This window comes from Perissodus microlepis, chromosome 1 (genome assembly GCF_051167445.1).
Source record: "Perissodus microlepis isolate ML-2025 ecotype Zambia chromosome 1, ASM5116744v1, whole genome shotgun sequence".
In the NCBI taxonomy this organism is placed as follows: Eukaryota; Metazoa; Chordata; class Actinopteri; order Cichliformes; family Cichlidae; genus Perissodus; species Perissodus microlepis.
In genome coordinates, this window is record NC_140461.1 from 5,833,320 (window position 1) to 5,851,620 (window position 18,301).

An 18,301-nucleotide genomic window follows, 5' to 3' on the forward strand; every position below is an offset into this window, starting at 1 on the left:
ATATAAGCCAACTCATTAACTGGGGGAATCAAAAAGCATGGCGGGGAGAGAAACACGAGAAGACACAGCACTCCTCAATACACTGAATTTGTTATCTTTTCTTGAGGACATCTTGACAGGCTGGTGCCAATAGCTCTGGATTGTTGGAGAAAGAAAAAAAGACATGCTTTTCAGAGATAAGCAATAGCAGAAATTGAGGATCTTTATCAAGAAACCGAGCGAGGAGAGGAAGGCCGGTTTGACCTTGGATGATAAATCAGGGAAAACGTAACAAAAAGTCAGCACGGGCTAAGAACAGCGCTGGTGTTTGAACAGGTTGTTCCAAATCCTTATCTGCATGGAGGTTAACCATTCAGATGGCTGGTCCATTACATTTTCTTTTAATATAGGTTATTTACTTGCTGACTGACATTTTTTTTTAGCTACCAACTTGTGCTGATTTGACATTTCCATCAGTACACACTGACCCGACAAACACCTCACTAGATCAAATAGACTTGATTATAAAGAAAAGCATTACATGTTCCCACATTTCTGCTGCTTCCTGCAGGAAATACAGTGTTTTTACATTTATTGTTTGGCGCTGATCTATTTATATGGACAGGAAAGAAAAAGAAGATTGAATAGATAAGAGTCCTTCTTGCTATAGTTAATGTTATTTTCTCTATAAGCAAAAACCAATGACTGTTTCCTACAGTCATTGGCAAAAACCATTAGAATTTCACAATCTAGTGAATTAAAATACATAGATATTACAAATAAACTTGACTCAGAGCCCTATTACTAAAAATCTGAAGTAATTAGGGGTTTTGTAGTTAATTTCAAGAAGATGGAACACTCTACATCATTGTTGTTTTTCCAAGTGCTGCACTCACCGTCAGTGAGACAGAAACAGAGGGCCCAGGCAAATATGATTTGCAGTTACGTAAGAAGGAAACCAAAGTAATACTTTAGTAAAACTAAAAGATCTGTTTTAACGGGTGTATTTATAAAACTAGAAGAGTATCAAGGTATAGTTTCTCTTGGCCCATGGAGCATTTAAGCACTGTTGCATTTTAAAAAAAACTATTGTTTCTCTCTTGTGACTCATCAGTAGGCACCTCAGTTTACTGCTAAAACCACTGCTCAATCCCCAATTTAAAGCAACAGCTGCTAAGATTTTAAAAAAAGGGGAAAAGAAAAAAAACATGAGCAGCTAAGGTGAGCACAGTGAAGAATTTACCAGTTAAAGAGCGACGCATTTCCCTCAGGTGTGGGTGGACAAGGTGGTGGAAGGTGACTCGATGTTGGTCTACTCATCAGATACATACAAAAAATGACTCCTAATGCATTAGACGAGTGGATGTGTAAAATTAAGTGACACATTTAGCATATTAAATATATGTAAAATATATCCATCCATTCTCTTTCCTTTGTCCATTTCAGGGCTGCGGGTGGCGCTGGAGCCTATCCCAGCTGTCTTAAGCGAGATCCAGGGTAGAACCTGGACAAGTTGCCAGTCTGTCGCAGGGCTAACACATAGAGACAGACAACAATTCACACCGAAGGGCAATTTAGAATCACCAGTTAACCTAACCCCACAAACTGCATGTCTTCGGACTGTTGGAGGAAAGTGAAGTACCCGGAGAGAACCCACTCAGAAAGACCCCGGCCTGATGGTGGAAGTGAACTCGGGACCTTCCTGCTGTGAGACAACCGTGCTAACTATGAAATATGGGTTTGCTCTAAAAACATTTATTTTGAATCTTTGACACATTCTCACATCTTTTTTCTGGTGTTACATCTTTCCCACAGACCTTATTTCAGGTATGTAACTTAAGAGTTTTAGGACTTTTGCAGCACCCTGCATACAGGACATATTCTGGCCAGTACTACAAAAGTGGTAAAAGTATAGAGAAAAGCAAAAGTAAGGTTAAAAAAAAAACAAAACAAAAAACGAGAGTGTGGAGAGAATGTTTTTGTGTGTTTTCTTTTTACTGACCTGGAATGCAGTTCAGTGCTGCCATTATTGTACTTGCTGCCTCTCTCCCACATGCCAAAGTCAGGTACCCTATATGCTCTTTCCACACAGAAAACCAGGTTCTGGATGAAGGAAACCTGCATGTAGAAAACAAACATACATGGGACACTCGGAAAAAATGCAACATACTGTGTTTATGCAACCTGCATACACAGAGTATACTGACACACACACGCCCATGTATGCATAAACGGGGCTAGAGACAGATGATGTGTCCAAAAAGAAAGTGGAATCGCAGTACATAACGTAAAATGCAGCTGTGCACGCACGCACACACACATATATATAAATGAACGTCTGGATCCATTGATAGATGACCTTTGATACTGATCTGGGGTGATGAGTATAACTCTCTCATTACAAAGGTTACTACAGTGAAAAAGAAAGCTGATTTCTAATCCATGCTCAAGGTGAAACTGACCCGATGGCTAGACTGTAATTAAACAGGATAGAGCACCAGTATGTGAAGCTAGAGCTTCATTGCCTTGTCAGCTACCCATAACTATAAAGACACTAAATCAACACACTTTACAAATTCAACTTAAAACAAATGCCACCCTTTAGATACAGGCTCTAAAAACTCATCAGTAGTGTTGTTGATTCCACCAAACATTACAGCAGCATCGAAATGTTTAAAATTGCAGTTAGCCGATTTCAGACGTTTCTTATAACTAGCATCTGGCCCACGCAGATTCCTGCAAATTTATACAGTATACATATAGGAAAAAATTAACTAAAAAGTGAAACATATAATGTGCCAGCACACTGGTGTATGTGCTTGAGCGACGGTAGATTTAATCTAAAATGACAAAGTGGTGGACGGAAATTGAGATGAGAGTAGAACAGCTGAAAGAGAAAGACAGAACCTGTGCAGGTCTTAAATAGGCCAGGCAGTGAGGATGGGCAGAGAAAGAGGGGGCAAAGCAGATGAGGCTGGGAAAGAGGGAAAGGTGTTTGCCGGGTCTCTTATTGGGGGTTTTTATGAGCAGAGTGATTAACGAGGGGAACTTTTTAGTATCTTAATGGTATCTTAATGAATGTTACTGCCCGTCGGCCAAATGAGCTCCTCTGTCTCCCTGCTGCTAGAAAACCATCCTGGCCAGTTCTGCTTTTTTTTCCCTTTTTTTGTGGGGGGCGGGGGGCTGACTATTTGGGAACATGGGCACATTGGCAAAAGCACACTACATGTGCTTCTGCTTTTACCATGTGCCAGCAGCTCTCACATATACTCCTGTGTGGAAAAAAAAACACCCCAGACATACAAACTGGCTAATGAGTCGCTCCATTTCATGCTGCATGAAACTGAAAATGGCATCTGGGAGGAGGTCGATAGTGTATCTTCTCAGAGGACATGCATCAGCCTTTCTATGCCTACTTTCTACTCTAAGAAAAAAAAAATATACTGCAATGCAGCTTCCAGCTCAGTCAAGTGAACACCGATGGACTTCACAAGTAGTGACAGCCAACAACAAACTAATAAACACTCTAATAATGTGATTAGTCCAAATGAAACACATTTCAAACAGTGTTCAGTGAGAAAGCTAATCTCAAACCCTTATGCTCAGTGCATCTGATGTTTGTTAATGTGAGATTGGGGGAGGCGTGCTTCGGTTTGTATTACACAACCTAATAAGCACTGTTTAACCATGCAAATTAAGGTTGCTGCACAAACAGGACTGCCCTCATAAAAAAGTTACATTGTCAATTTGCTTTGTTCAGAGTAAGAAATGGAGAAAAATGAGAGATGACTGGGTTGGGAGGTGTGTGTACGCTCACTAATTGGTTAGTGGTATAATGTTTCACCATGTCCTCACTTTCTTAAGATAAGCTCAATTTAGTAAACAAATGGATTCCTTTACCAGGGGCACAAATTTCACTGCTCTGTGGCGGTAAGTAAAGCTGAGCAGGCTGTAAAAACTAACAGAATTAATGACGTTCCAAATACTCCTGCGGGCCACATAATAAACAGCACAGTGTGTAAACTTAACAGCCAAGTTGCCTTCTTGTTTTATTTAGAGCCAAACATAAAAAAGGCAAAAAAATGACACCAACAGATAAATCAAACTACAAGAGACCGTTCAGCTTTACAGTAATAGAGGGCTGGTGTGCTGCCAAACACAACGTTACCGGTTCGATTCTCAGGAGGCTATTTAAGCTTCCACAATGAAATCATCTAAACGTTTCTCTGCTGAAAGTCAACTGAGCGGCTCAGCAAGAGCATAAATGTGAGCCAAGCTATAAAAGTGAGATACTGTCCCCTGATCCTGCATTTGTGTCGGCTCTAGGATATCTGTAGGGGATTTAGGATATATCTAACTGGCTTTAGAGAACCTTTGGTCTTACTTTACAGCAGCTAGCTCAACCTTCAGAAGGTAGCATCAGATTACTTAGATCATTTAAACTATATCGTGGTGTATTTTAAAATAAATACAGAATTTCACAAAAAAAAATTCCAAAGATTAGAGAAGCTGGGAGAATCCACAAAGTGATAAAATGTAACAAAATAAACTGTAGTTATTTTTCATGCAGTTTATAATCATAATCAGTACATTTAACCTTGACAGCAAGTGAGAGCAGAGATTGACACTATTTGCCTCTGCTTCACAGTTTAGAAAATGTAGCGATAAACAGGCCAACATTTAGATCCTAATATTCAAAACCGCAGTCATTTTAACGCCTTGTTTACCTCGTCGGTGTTGAAAATGATCTGCAGATCAGAGCAAATCATCTCCACCAAGTACAGCAGGAATAAAGAAACGGCATCAATCTGTAGAGGTGACAGAGGGAAGCAGAGTGGATAAGATGCCATCAAAGCAATTACTATCATTTGCACATACACCGTATAATAACTTCATACTTATAAATTTGTCTTCAATTTCTCGCACAGTGCAGAGAATGAGACAGACTTTACAGTAGCTATTAAACTTTTGACATTGGAAATCATCAACAATGGTGAAGTTGCTGGAAAAAATAGAATAATCAATAAATAAGTTATTACCTCTTTTACATTTTTGAATGTTTTTTCTCCCCTCACAGGCAACTAACCTTGCAGCTTTATTTCGATTTCTCTCTCTCTCTCTCTAGCTCTCTTGATGTATTGGCCACCCTTCACTAGAAATGCATTCTCCATTCAAATGCTACACACCAAACTGCCCTCTGTTAATACCACTGATAGAGGAACAAGCCGTTTTAGTGCCAATTTAGTGCACAAGCACTTCTCTGAGAAAGTCATTTTTCTGAGTGTCTATGCATGCCAGGCAGAGGGGCTGAGGAAATGAGACATTTTAATGGAATCCCCCCCCCCCCTACTCAAAACACTTGAAACAAAACCTGTCACAAAGAGATTGATTGTCTATTTTATTCATCCTGTTGTTCATTCATCTTTAGCAAGGTTCACTTACTACGGACCTTCTTCTCTGACCTCATTTTTTCCTAAAGTTATATTAAATATGTGACACAAAATAAAATACCAGGGTGGCAAATTTTACTCTACATTTTTTACAATATACAGTAAAACCCCTAGGTAACGCACACACATCAAACACACAGGTGTATGCACGAAGAATTCAATTTAAACGCTCTTTTTTCATTTGGTAGTTGCCCCATTTTTTCACTTGTCTGCTTGCTGGCTGACCTGCAGGTGGTGGTAGTCGCCGTGCAAGTAAACCTCATCTCCGGTGTCCACATGGAATACAGAGTGCAGACACTTTGAGGGGCTAGGATCCTGTTTAAACTCCTCCACCTAACAGAGATGCACAGAGAGAGAGAAAGAGAGAGAGATGAAAGGATGAAAAAAAGGTCCAGGGTAAAGGGAGGGAGAGAGAAAATCAAAGGGAGAGACATCCGTGGCCCCACAGAGGTTTCTAGAAGAAACTCTAGCTATACTAGAGTAGCCTTCAACAAATTCAAAAACATATCAACCGAAACCTTTTGAGTCAAACATGGTGATGAACTTTCTTTACACACTGTAATGTCTGTCATGTCTCTTATGGTTGCACTGCTTAAGGCAGAGATGGCACCTCCACTCCTCTCTAATTTTATATATGTCAATTCTAGCGAATCAAATTCAATGCTGCTTCTTGTTTCTCTATCCTCTTCTGTCCATTCTTCTCTTTCCCCCATGTCAACTTGTCACGACAGATTCCCACATCCCTGGGATTTCTTTTTTCCAACTGTTTACTCACATTGGTTTTCTATAATTTTCTCAGGCATCTTGAGATAACTGCTGTGAATGGAAAAAAATTAAATTACACTTCACTTCCTTTGAGCATGTTCTCTTGAGCTAAAGCTGTTTGTTTTTTTTATATTTAAACTGTCAAACTGAACTTCTTTTACTGCATTCACTTTTGCTGACCCATCAACTTCCAGAGTTTTTTCCTGGCTCCAAAGGCTGGGGTGAAGGGTGATCAGAATGTAAGCATAATTGGTCTGCATATAGTTAAGGCAAAAACTTGAGTCTTACTTAACAGAAGTCAGTGGATTTCCACATCTGGCTCCTTTGTCTTAGGCCATTTAAATGTTTGTCTTTGTTTGTTTGTCTTTTTGGCTCCTCCATTTCAATTGCCACTTCAGCTTATTCTAGCTTTCTTTGCAGCTTTTTCACTTCAGTTAGTCTTGCTGCTTAAATTTAATCAGCTACTTAAATCTTAACCACCATCTGCCTGCACTGTTTTTTCAATCTATGCACTTCAATCTATTATACCCATACAAATATGATTCAAAAGGTTTAAAGAAACTAACGTTTCTTTAACATTTTTAAGCCGTTTCAAAACAATTAAATGTTTACAATCCTGGCTGCAAGAGTTCATCCCCACTCCAGTCATACATGCTGCACATAATCTGTTCTTTTGTTTTGTTTTTTAATAAAATAACCTGATAAAGAGTGAAGAGTTTAATCAGGGAACAACACCACACGCAGATACACGTTACAGTACAAACATCTCTGCTCGGGACCACATAAGGGCCAGATTATGGCAACCAAAATGATAACACTGTTTAATCAAGACATGTACAACATTTTAGTTGTGCTTTGTCCTCGGTGGTTTGTTGGTGGCTTTGTATGTGTTTGCTTCATCGACTCCACTACACACCAAATCACAGATGGGCCGCCTGTCCTGTCGCACAGTTATAAATAATTGGCCCTTTGTCCCATTTTCACCTCCTTCGTTTCTTTTCTCTACTTCTCTCACTGCTCTCTCTATCATTAAATCCCTCGTTGTTGTCTCCATTTTTTTCTACTTCCTACCTTCTTTCTTACTTCTAGCTCTCCATCACCTGTACTTTACACTATGAGCTCTTTTATTTGGGTTCTTTTGTCCCCTCCCACCTTTCCCCCCCCCTCTCTATTTTGCTATATAGTCAGGTCATAGTGGAGACCTGCTGTCCCACTTTCACTGAAACTGCTCCATTTCTTGCCATCCCATAGTGAGTAATGCTTATGTGTGTATGTGTACAGAATAAGAGGGGTACCTCTGTCAGCAGCTAACGCTGTTGTTTATGTTTCTATAAAACTTGCTTTTGTGTAGTGGTCTCCCTGATTCTTGCTCCTGCAGAGCCACAGTGTCAAGTGGCTCCACTCTTGGGATATTTGAAGAGGCCCCTGATCTTGCTTATTGTTTCAAGTGCTGCAATGCGCCAATATGGGCTTCAATTTAGCAAACTACTTCAACGCCTGCTGTTTTAACAGTCCACTTTCATGCACTTATTTTCCATCTTTAGCTACGCACAAAACTCTTGCATCTCATCAAGTCAATTAACTGCAATTCCTTATCATTTCTCACTGAAAAGGAAATGACTTTCATTTTCAAAACCAAGTCATGTTAAAGGGATACAGTGAGCTCAATAACTGTTTAGATGATCACGACTACATGATCAGCTCATGTTTTTATGCTTAGATCTGTGACCATATCCCTGAATTGATCAATGTTTTGGTCTCTTCAGGCCGCGTAACAAGCCGTATACAAAAACACTGACTTATTGGCCTATTTAGTGTTCCAGCAGCCACTGGCACATAATTAGCATTCGGAGCACAGTAAAAAAATTATAAAAAACAAAAAAACAAAAGTAAAGTTGCAGGGTCCTGAACTGACAAAAAATGACTTAAAATATGCTAAAGAAATAGATGTTGGATTAGCAATAATGGTAAGTGGGCCAAAATTCCTCCACAGCATTGACAGTTATTGCAAATGCTTGAATAGCTGTTGTTGCTGCTGCTAAGGGTGGCCCAACCAGTCATCAGGTTTAGGGGGCAATCACTTTTTCCACACAGGGCCATCTAGAGTTTTTTATTTCTTAATCATAAAGAACTTCAGTTACACCACTGTATGTATGTATTAAGGATAGGGATGTCACAGTAACACAAGAAGGCCGGAAAAGAGTGTTGTTTGCAGCCTTAATAAGCCTGGACAGTGAGTTCCTCTGTTGCATATATAAAAAAATTTGGATTAACAAACATTGTTCTGGATCATAACGCTGCCTGAATTTCAATGCAAATCAGCATAAAAGCAGAGCATCTATATAGCATGTTGTATCTGTTGTTCACTAGCTCTGTTTCATGAGTTTCTCCTGCAGTATTGTCCAATTCCTTGAGGAAAACACACAAGTATTATATTTATTTATTTGTTATAATTAAGTTTAAGCACCTCAGGACATTGTTTAAAGATACAGAAATTGATTATTTGAAGGAAGAGAAAAGATCTGGTGACATTTTAAACAATGTATTTTAAGCATTAATATTTTTATTATCATTGTTATCATCAGTAATCTCTAAATGTTTCGGTATACCTTTGTATTCAGTACGAACAGAGCTGCTTTAAATAAACATAAACAGCCACCTCATTTGTTTATCAATGGCAAAGGTAGAATCTTTTCCTTTAAGAAAACTGTAATTGTTAAATAAAAGATATCCTTTCTTCCTCATACACTATCTTATCTAATCAGTGGGGCACAGCTGCTGTATTTGCTCTGTGATATTTGCCCTGCAGTGCCCCCATGTCACAGTTTCCATAAAAATGCCATGTACTTTGTAAGCGTTGGTGACGGGGCCATAACGAAAGCTGTTCTGTGTAATTAACTGTGTAAACGCAGCTTTGTAATTAAGACACAGAAACTCTCTCCCCTAAATTGGATCGTCAAGGTCGAGGCAAGATGAAAGAGGATGCCTTTCAACGGTGCACACTATATACGTGCAGATACACAGGGACGCAGCAGGCTGCTCTATTAAAAAATATGCTCAACGAGGAAAAAAGTAAATATTCAGAAGACATATCTGGCTTTTCTTTGAATACATAACATGGTTTGCCATTTTTTTTCCTCATTCACAGCCTACTCTACACATTCATCAGTTTTCAGTAGAGGTGGCGTGAAATTTTCCTCCTTCGGAGCAAAAGTCATTGGAAATTAGGAGACTGCTGGTTATTAAGCCCTCAGGACTAAATCAACTGGCTCCTTTTGTTATTTGTTGTGATATGAAAGAGGAACCAGATGTGTCCAAGGCTGTAGCACTAAGAGGCTTTGATGAGCAGGAATATACCTTTGATCTGCAACGCAGTGTGTAATTTCGGGGGTGTTTTCATGCAAACATGCAGAAGCTGTACTGAGTCAGGATAAAACACTCACCTTATCGGCCTGTCTCATGTAACAGTAGAGAATTCCTCTCATGCACTTGATGGCAGAATGCTCCAACTCGTGAGTTCGTCCCATATCATCATCAATGCGTCTGAAGGGCAGGGAACAAAGGCCGAACACATGAAGACAAACTGTCACCTACAGCAACTCCTTTTGTTTTAAAAATGGCAAATATTACTAACTGGGCCTCAGAGTCACAGTTGGTCTTTTGGTCAGTATTCTTACTCCTTAAATGTGCGAAAGTAACAGCAGAGATCTCACAACTTAATATGAAGGACAAGTTTTCCGAGGCAAAAAAAAGTCCAAGTAGTCAGAAGATCAGACACGTTGTAGAACTGTCTAAACTGTTATTTTATTCAAATAAAATATGAGTGAAAGAGAAGCAGAACAGCAGAACCAGCTTAATAAATAATAAATAAATAATGCTAAATAATAAGTCTTTAATTACTTACTACCTTTTGGTCAAGCCATTTTGTTCCCAGGTTTAAGCAAATAACAAATAATAAATAACCTGCTGAACCCTTTTTGGGGTAAGAAAGATAAAAAATAAAAGAATGAATCAGGTTTAGGCTGATATAACCCAGATCAAGCCAAACTTTTGCATTCATAAAGCTAGAAATGTTTGCCTAGCCCATATTTCATCAATAGGATTGTGGATCTATCCTAAATATTATTGTGATACAGAGAACTACCATGTGATTTTGACATGGACAACACAAATCCTGATCTGATGAGGACTGGAAGAGTAGTAATGGTCAATCATTTTGTTCCGTTAAAGCTGTCAGTTGGCCAGGACTGCTGTGAAGATCAAACTGCTTAACCCAAGACTAAATACAACGGTTCTCTGGCTGTTTCAGTTACCTATAGCTATGAAATAATGATCATACTGTGAACTGTGATTTTTCTTTCTCTTTAGACTTTCCTACACGTAGTACTGATTTTGAAGTATATTAGTCATCAGTGCTGATAAACCAACAGAAGCTCTTAACAATTTAAACAATTCACATTTAATAGTGAATGCAAATTAACAAAAAAACGAATGGCTATGCACTATAGAAAAATGCATTCAAATTGTGGGGAAACAATTCAGCTTTAAATTAAATCTGTTAGGTATAGAAAAGAAAAGTTTTGAAAGTCCTGAAATGAATACTGGTAGTGAAATGCCACTTTGTTCCTCGGTTGCAGCGACTACAGTGCGAATCAGCTCATTCTTTCTGAGGCTGGCAGATGTCAGATGTGTTTGACAAAGGTCAAGCTAGTAATGACTCTGGCTAACAACAAAGGAAAGCTAAGCCACTGATGTTATACTTGTTTAAAATTTCCGAGGTACACAATGCATTAATGACTGCCTTCAAGACATGACCCCGTGCATCAAAACTGACTGCATGGACTTGTTAGTTAGAGGAAATTTTCACTAGAGCTACCCAGTGTCATTAACAAGAAAATGTATATAACAAATAGAAAAGTGAGTAGGCAAAACTGCAGATAAAAGCTATCATGTTTCCTTAAAATAGAAGTTTGTGGTAACTCCAACTGCCAGTCCTGTCATTGAATCTCACACACACATACTCAAACACACACAGCATCTGGGTGTGAAGTAAGTAATGGCACTATCCAAGCCTGTCAGATGAGAATCATCTTAATTAAATCCCAGTGACAATTCTAATAGGAGGCAGCCATGACTGATGACTGGGATCTGCCTCTGGTCACATCACTGCAGTACACTCTATTTTTACCCCGCTCTTTCCCTCCGTCTTCCCCCTCCATCTAGTTTCCTCTCTGCCTCTCTCGCCATCTTCCACTTCTTCTTCTCTATTGCGAACCCTGACCAGCTTACATCTCCCCTCTACCACTCCCGCATCTCCACTTTCACTCTTTCTTCTCGTATACCTCCCCTTTCCAATTCTGCCTCCTTCCTCTTTATCTTTTTGCCCCCCACCCTTCTTCTGTGCCCTGTTACAAGCTCATTTTGTGGAAGTGCTCTTTCCTTAAGAGGAATTTGGGCATCAACACAGGGGAACATTGATAAAGGGGTTTGGTGGCCCCAGTGAAATTTTGAAATGTTCTTCTAGAAGTAATAACCCCTATGTGGTTAAAAAGCAAAGCCTCCAAATGACAGAGGCAGATTAAAGATGAGGGTCAGTAAGCATGAAAACGAAGAGAGCGGGGAAAAAACCTGTGAAACCAATGTAACTGGGGCTTTTTGGTCAGCTTTCATATAATGCCCTGCAAACTGAGCTGTCCATCTATTTTAGTATTTCTTTTACACCAGCGTTGCTGTGATGCTGAAAAAAGGCAATACATAGGACTGGTTTTTCAGCTACTCCTGAGTTTATGGGTCAGTGGCATATTCAGAAGCACAACATGCTGCAACCATCTATCACTATATAACAGCAAGAAGGACCTCTGCCCACAAGAAACTGGACTCACTGCAATAACCATCTGTGTTTATGACCTCCGCCTCCACTACTCACCATGAATTTAGATTTCAGTCTGAGATACTCTCACAACAGTAATCGAAGAGTTCTTTAAAAAAGTCTAACTGAACATGAACAAACATGAGTTCTAAGTTTTTAACTTGTACAGATCACTAGCTGTTTACCCATATTCTATGATTGCACCAATTACAGACCCTGCACCCTCTAGCTTGTTGGGTTGGGTGTGTGAAAAAATATATTTTTTGGAAATACATTTAATATTTTCAGCTATATTTCAGCTGCTTATCATGGTCATGCATACTGAGGTGTTGGTTTTGCTTAGTAATGTTATAAAGAAGATGTATATCATATGATTGACAGCTGCCATTTGAGTGCAGTACTTCCCTCTGCAGTTCCGGGTGTCCCTTCATTTCTTTTTTTGGAAATACAGCTAGCAAGCTACCAAAAAGCTTCCAATTCATGTAAGGAAACTAGCTAATATGTTGACTGCAAGCTAGACAACAGTGACACTTTTTTTTTTAATCTAGAAACTTGTAAGCATGTGGTGAGCTTCCATAAAACTCCAAGAACATCCAGAAATTTCAAGGATTGTGTGCACTTGTTAGTACAACTGGGCTTATCTTGGAGCCACACTCACCCACAAACATGTACATGTTGGTAATCTGCCTAACAGCTTTGGTCAAGTTGAGCTTTCTATGAGTTTTGTAACACAATTTTAGGTAAAAAGCACTATCTTTAGCACACAGCTAAGTTGCCAGCTTCCTAAGTCCACACAAATTTTGGAAAAAGACATATTGCATACTTATAAACAAACATATATTACACAGTTTATTTTGCATGCGTGTGCATTTTGCATACTAACCGATATGCCATTGCCAAGGCCCAGGCACTGGCAGCACAGTACAGAGAGTCCCGGACCTTTGCCTCTTTGCAGGTAGAGCATGTTTTTACTGGGAACAGACCAGTGGTGGGACTCTGGTAGTTCAAAATAGTTGTCTTGACTAAAAAGACACAAAAAAGATGGAGACAGACAGAAGAAGTGGTGGGTTAATAGTTGCAAAACTGGAAATGTCATCTGCTCACAGCTAAGTAGTTGAAAGGCCACTGAAGAAAGCGCCTGTTTTCTAGGCTGTAAAGTATTTTCCTGCAGCTCTTTGTTACAAATATCAAAAGCATCTCGTTCTAACTGATGAATTAGGTGGTAAATCAAGAATCAACAGAGTAAAATCACCAGTTGGAAAATACAAAAATGAAATTTAAAAAAACAACCCCTCCCCAATAAGATTCTGTTTAAAGCACAATAAACAAATCAGATAAATGTAATAAATAAGTATAAGATGAGAGAGAGAGCACTATGCGCCTCACAGCTTCAATGTCAGGGGCGGGGGAATAGTGGACCTCCCAGCTTCAGCGTCATATAGAGGAGCCCAGAGCCAAACCCAGCAGCAAGCCTTAAAAAAAGGCTATAAATATAAATATAAAAAAAATCAAAAATAGCTGCAGCAATCTAAGGAGAGTGGGTAACCAGAGTTTTACAACTTAAAGAAATTCTGCACTTGTGAGCAATTGTTGCAGAGAATCACCACATTACCAATGACTGTGACACTTTTCATGTTTTACTGTTAATAAATAAGTAATTTAATTTTATTTATATATAACTTTATATATAAAACAACCCATAATACACAACAATATTATTCAAATGCCTGATAGATCTGGATAGATGCATTTTCAGCTGTTTTTTTTTTTTAAAAAGAAGCCACAGAGACAAGGGTGCAAAGAGAGAGAGAGGTAAACTGCTCCATAGTTTTGGCACAAATGTTTGAAAGGCAAAATCCCCTTTATTTTTTAGATCGGTACGTGGAATCACCAGAAGACCACTATCAGCAGACCGAAGGAAGAAGTATAATGTAGAAGATGATGTAAGTGGGGGCCTCTCCACATCAGGCCATGAAAGTAAGAGTCAAGATTTTAAATTGAGATCTGAAACTAAATGGAAGCCAGCGCAGACTCTTTAACAATGGGGTGATATGAGCGAATTTGTGAGTGTGAGTTAAAAGCCTTGCAGCAGCATTTTGGACAGCTTGAAGGCAAATTAAAGAAGCCTTCAATATTATAATCAAGAGGCAATGAAGGCATAAAAAAGCATCTCCAATTTACCTTTAGAGACAACAGTCCTGAGTTTAGTGATATTTCTTAAGTAAAGAAAGCAATAGCAGGTCTAGACTTGATGTAAACATGAAAAGTCAAAAATTTATTAAAAATTAACCCAAAATTTGAAGCAGTAGCTTTTACAGTGGATGAGAAAGATCCCAAATGATGTCTAGTTTGGGGCTTAATGCTCTCTGGAGCTTGACTTTAATACTCATCCAACCATTAATTTCCTTAAGAAGTTCCATTAGAATGGATAGTTTATCTGACTATAAGGTTTGGAATAAAGGTACAGTTGAATATCATCTGCATACAGATGATAGGAAATGGATTTCAAACTAATTATAATATGGCCTTGTGGCAGAATATACCAGTTAAACAACAAGGGACTTAAGATAGATCCTTGCGGAACGCTGCATGATAATCTAGCTACAGCTGACCAAAAGTTTCCCACTGACATCAAAAGTGTTCTATCCACAGAAATGATGGAGCTAGACACCCCTATCATGTGATTTAAGATTAGGATTTGATTATCAACGGTACTGAAGGCTGAACTAAGGTTAAACAGAACAAGAACTGAGCAATCACCCCTATCTGCAGCCACCAGAAAGTCATTTGTGACTTTAAGAAGAGCTGTTCCTGTGGAGCTCCAACAGTTCTACAGTGGTCTGCAAAATTTTGTTGTGGTTTTCAAATTCTAATTTTTTCTCACTAATAAAGATTTAAGACTAAATTTTCTCATTTGTGCACTGGTAGAAAGGAGGTTCTTTACATTAAGAACATTTTATTATTTTATTTTATCCACTCTGATCTTTGAATTGTGTTGCGCTTTACAGAGTCGAACTTGTCTCTTTTCATATATTTGTAATCTATCATTTTGTAAAATTGTGCAGTGCATGCTGTCACAGGCATGTTGGCATCAGCAACGTTTGATTTCACAATGCTCTGTACTTCAGAAATCTATGTATGGTTTTAAAAAAAAAAAATATATATATATATATATATATATATATATATATATATATATATATACACACATATATATACACATATATATACATATATATACATATATATACATATATATACACATACATATATATATATATATATATATATATATATATATATATGTATGTGTATATATATGTGTATATATATGTGTGTATATATATATATATATATATATATATATATATATATATATATATATATATATATATATATATATATATACATATATATATACACATATATATATATATATATATATACATATATATATACACATATATATATATATATACATATATATATACACATATATATACATACATATATATATATATATATATATATATATACATACACATATATATACATATATATATATATATATATATATATATACATACACATATATATATATATATATATATATATATATATATATATATATAAACAAAAACAGACAGCATGAACAACATGAAATGTACCAGATATGATAAATATTGGTAACAAACAGTTCAGTTATTCATTTGACCCACATGCATACATAACTTTAGCTTGTGTATTTTAACTAATGCATTCGGTAACACAGTGACACGCTCTTCACGCCATTTCGTTTTATATCGCTATGTAAACTGGGAGCCAGAGTCAGACACAAGCTATCCAGTAATGCACTGTCAGCACATACTTTCTCTGCTTTAGGGTTCACAAGCTAGTCTTCATTTGTGACATGTGAAATATATTTAACTAGCTCTAGAGCAAGGTTACACCTCTCTTGTGCTGTAATGGCTGGCCTGTAAAATTCCTCAGGGTGTGCAGCTGTGTCACTGCCTCATCCATTTCTCTGGATCTGTTTGTATGCAAATTCAGGCATAAATTCACTCGGGTAAAATTAGATTATGTTAAATTCCATTTAGAAGAAGATTGGGCAAAGCTATTTGACATGCATTTTTTTTCTTCTTTGATCAAAGATGACAAAAACTGATCTAATAAACTTACTTGGCACACTCCTCTTTTAGTTTTAGGCAGAGTGACAACAGATGGCTGCTTGGCAACAGTTTAGAAAAAGCAACCGGTCCTGGAGGAATATGACTTTGACTAAAGATGTTATTATTTTTTCTTTTCATTCAAAAAAAAAAAAAAAAAAAAAAGGCATTTTGCTGCATAAGGTGACAAGAGCCAGTTTATGTTAATGTTAGGGCACATTGCTTGAGAGTGTCAGCTTGCTCAAGTTTAAATACTTTACAGACTTAACCATGTTTTCTATGAGGGTAAGGAAACTTGGTCATCATTTTAATTTAGGTTTTCTTTAGCAGAGTAAAATTCTACACTGCTTGAGTGAGCTGGGAAAAAAAGTGGGTGAGAGTGAGTGAGTGAATGGTCTGTATGTGTGTGTGTGTGTGGGGGGGGGGGGGGGGGTGCGTGGCTGGGCCTGGGTCTGGGGCTTGTTGAGCCTTGACCCTGTGGGACATGGTCACCACTCCCTGCTCCTACCCCTCCCTGGGATGTGGCTGCTTGTTTATCTGACTGGATGTTCTGGTGTGTTCATTGGCCACTTTGGCTCAGGGTAGCTTGGACCTCCTCCTTGTCAGGGGGCCTCTGCTAGGTGCCCCCTTGCCCTGTGACCTTGTTCTCGACTTGTACCAGGGTGGCTGGCCTCTAGCGGGGTTGACTGCCCGTCGCCTCTGGTCCTCTGGGACTCTCACCCTTGTTCCAGAACCTCAGACTACACTCTGACATGTTCTCATATATTGCTAAACCAATTATAAACTATATAATTTCATGAATTAAGTATTTTTAACCTCTTTTGCAGCCACATTAGAATCAAGATGCTATGAAAAAGGAAACACTACTCCAGGAAATAATTAATTGCACATTTTTGGCTCAACAAACAAACAAACAAAAAGTAACCCAACGTATTGATTTTTGAAAGTAATTTAAGAAAAGCAAGCACTGCTTCATCAATATGAAGACTTGGAAATAAAAAAACAAAACAAAAAAAATCCCTATAGATGTATGCCTTTGCAACCACAGAAGTCCCAATTTCTGTCCTTAAAAGTTGTAGTGTGTACTGTGTCCAGAAAAGTGTTCGTGAACAATACTACATACGAATACATACTACATATAAATCCCATCACACAGGTTATCTGGGTATGTCATATTAAATTCACATGTTCATGTGAATTTATTCTTCCTGAAACACTTGAATTGTTTTTTGTTTTAAATGCAAAATGCACCATCAGCCTTGAAACACCACGAGCTCTTCTAGTTTTGACTGTAGGAACCGAAAACGTGATCCCGACTGCGTGTCTAAATCAGCAAAGCCGATTCTTTTTAAATACGACACATCACTCTTTGTACTTTTTTATTTCATTCACCTGCTCTGCTGTAACTGCACCAGTGTGAAGTCTTTATCGTGTACATAAATTCTTACAAAAAGCAGAGTAGAAAGCCACTTATGGTATGCACAGCAAAGACACCAGTAAGATGTAAAATTTATCTAATCCCCCATCTCCCATTACAGAAACCAGGATTCTTGTTTACAGCATGTCGATCTCCTCTAGCGCTACCATGAGATTCACATTTCATATTTCACTCAGATCCCCAAAATTGGTACAGACATTCATGACCCCCTTTGGGTGAATTTTAATAACTGTAATCATCCTCTGACATTTAATTTGTGTAATCAGATCCAAGGTTTTACTTTTCCATTGATTTATGACCAAACACCTGTATAACTATTAAGACTGAATACCGCTGTCACTGCAAGCACGCCAGCACACATTTACCATTTAGCTCAAAAACACCACTGTGCCTAAGTACAGCCTAACAGAGCTGTTGGCAGTACTGTGGACTTTCAGTCTTGTTAATAATTTAGATGTTTACTCTGCTTGCCCCCTTCTTTTCTTTTAATTATATAGTCTTTTAAAATGGCAAAAACAGAATTAAATGTCTAACACTTGGTTCCTGATTTACAATTGAAACTTTTTTTCATTTTTCCCAATTAGAAAATGTCTGCAACTAATTTTCACAGGATTTTTAGACATATGGGATAAAA

At 38.0% G+C, this 18,301-nt stretch overlaps 1 protein-coding gene across 3 annotated transcripts in view; it reads right to left on the reverse strand.

Moving 5' to 3' along the window:
* Nucleotides 1–18,301, reverse strand: part of phkb (phosphorylase kinase, beta) — a 94,555-nt gene that overhangs the window by 63,156 nt on the left and 13,098 nt on the right. For all 3 annotated transcript variants that reach the window (XM_084927766.1, XM_084927750.1, XM_084927758.1), the window contains 5 exons: nt 12,947–13,085; nt 9,638–9,737; nt 5,655–5,762; nt 4,707–4,787; nt 1,982–2,097 (listed from right to left, as the gene is read on the reverse strand). In XM_084927766.1, the coding sequence (XP_084783892.1) occupies nt 1,982–2,097; nt 4,707–4,787; nt 5,655–5,762; nt 9,638–9,737; nt 12,947–13,085 (544 nt within the window). The remainder of the gene's footprint in view (nt 1–1,981; nt 2,098–4,706; nt 4,788–5,654; nt 5,763–9,637; nt 9,738–12,946; nt 13,086–18,301) is intronic.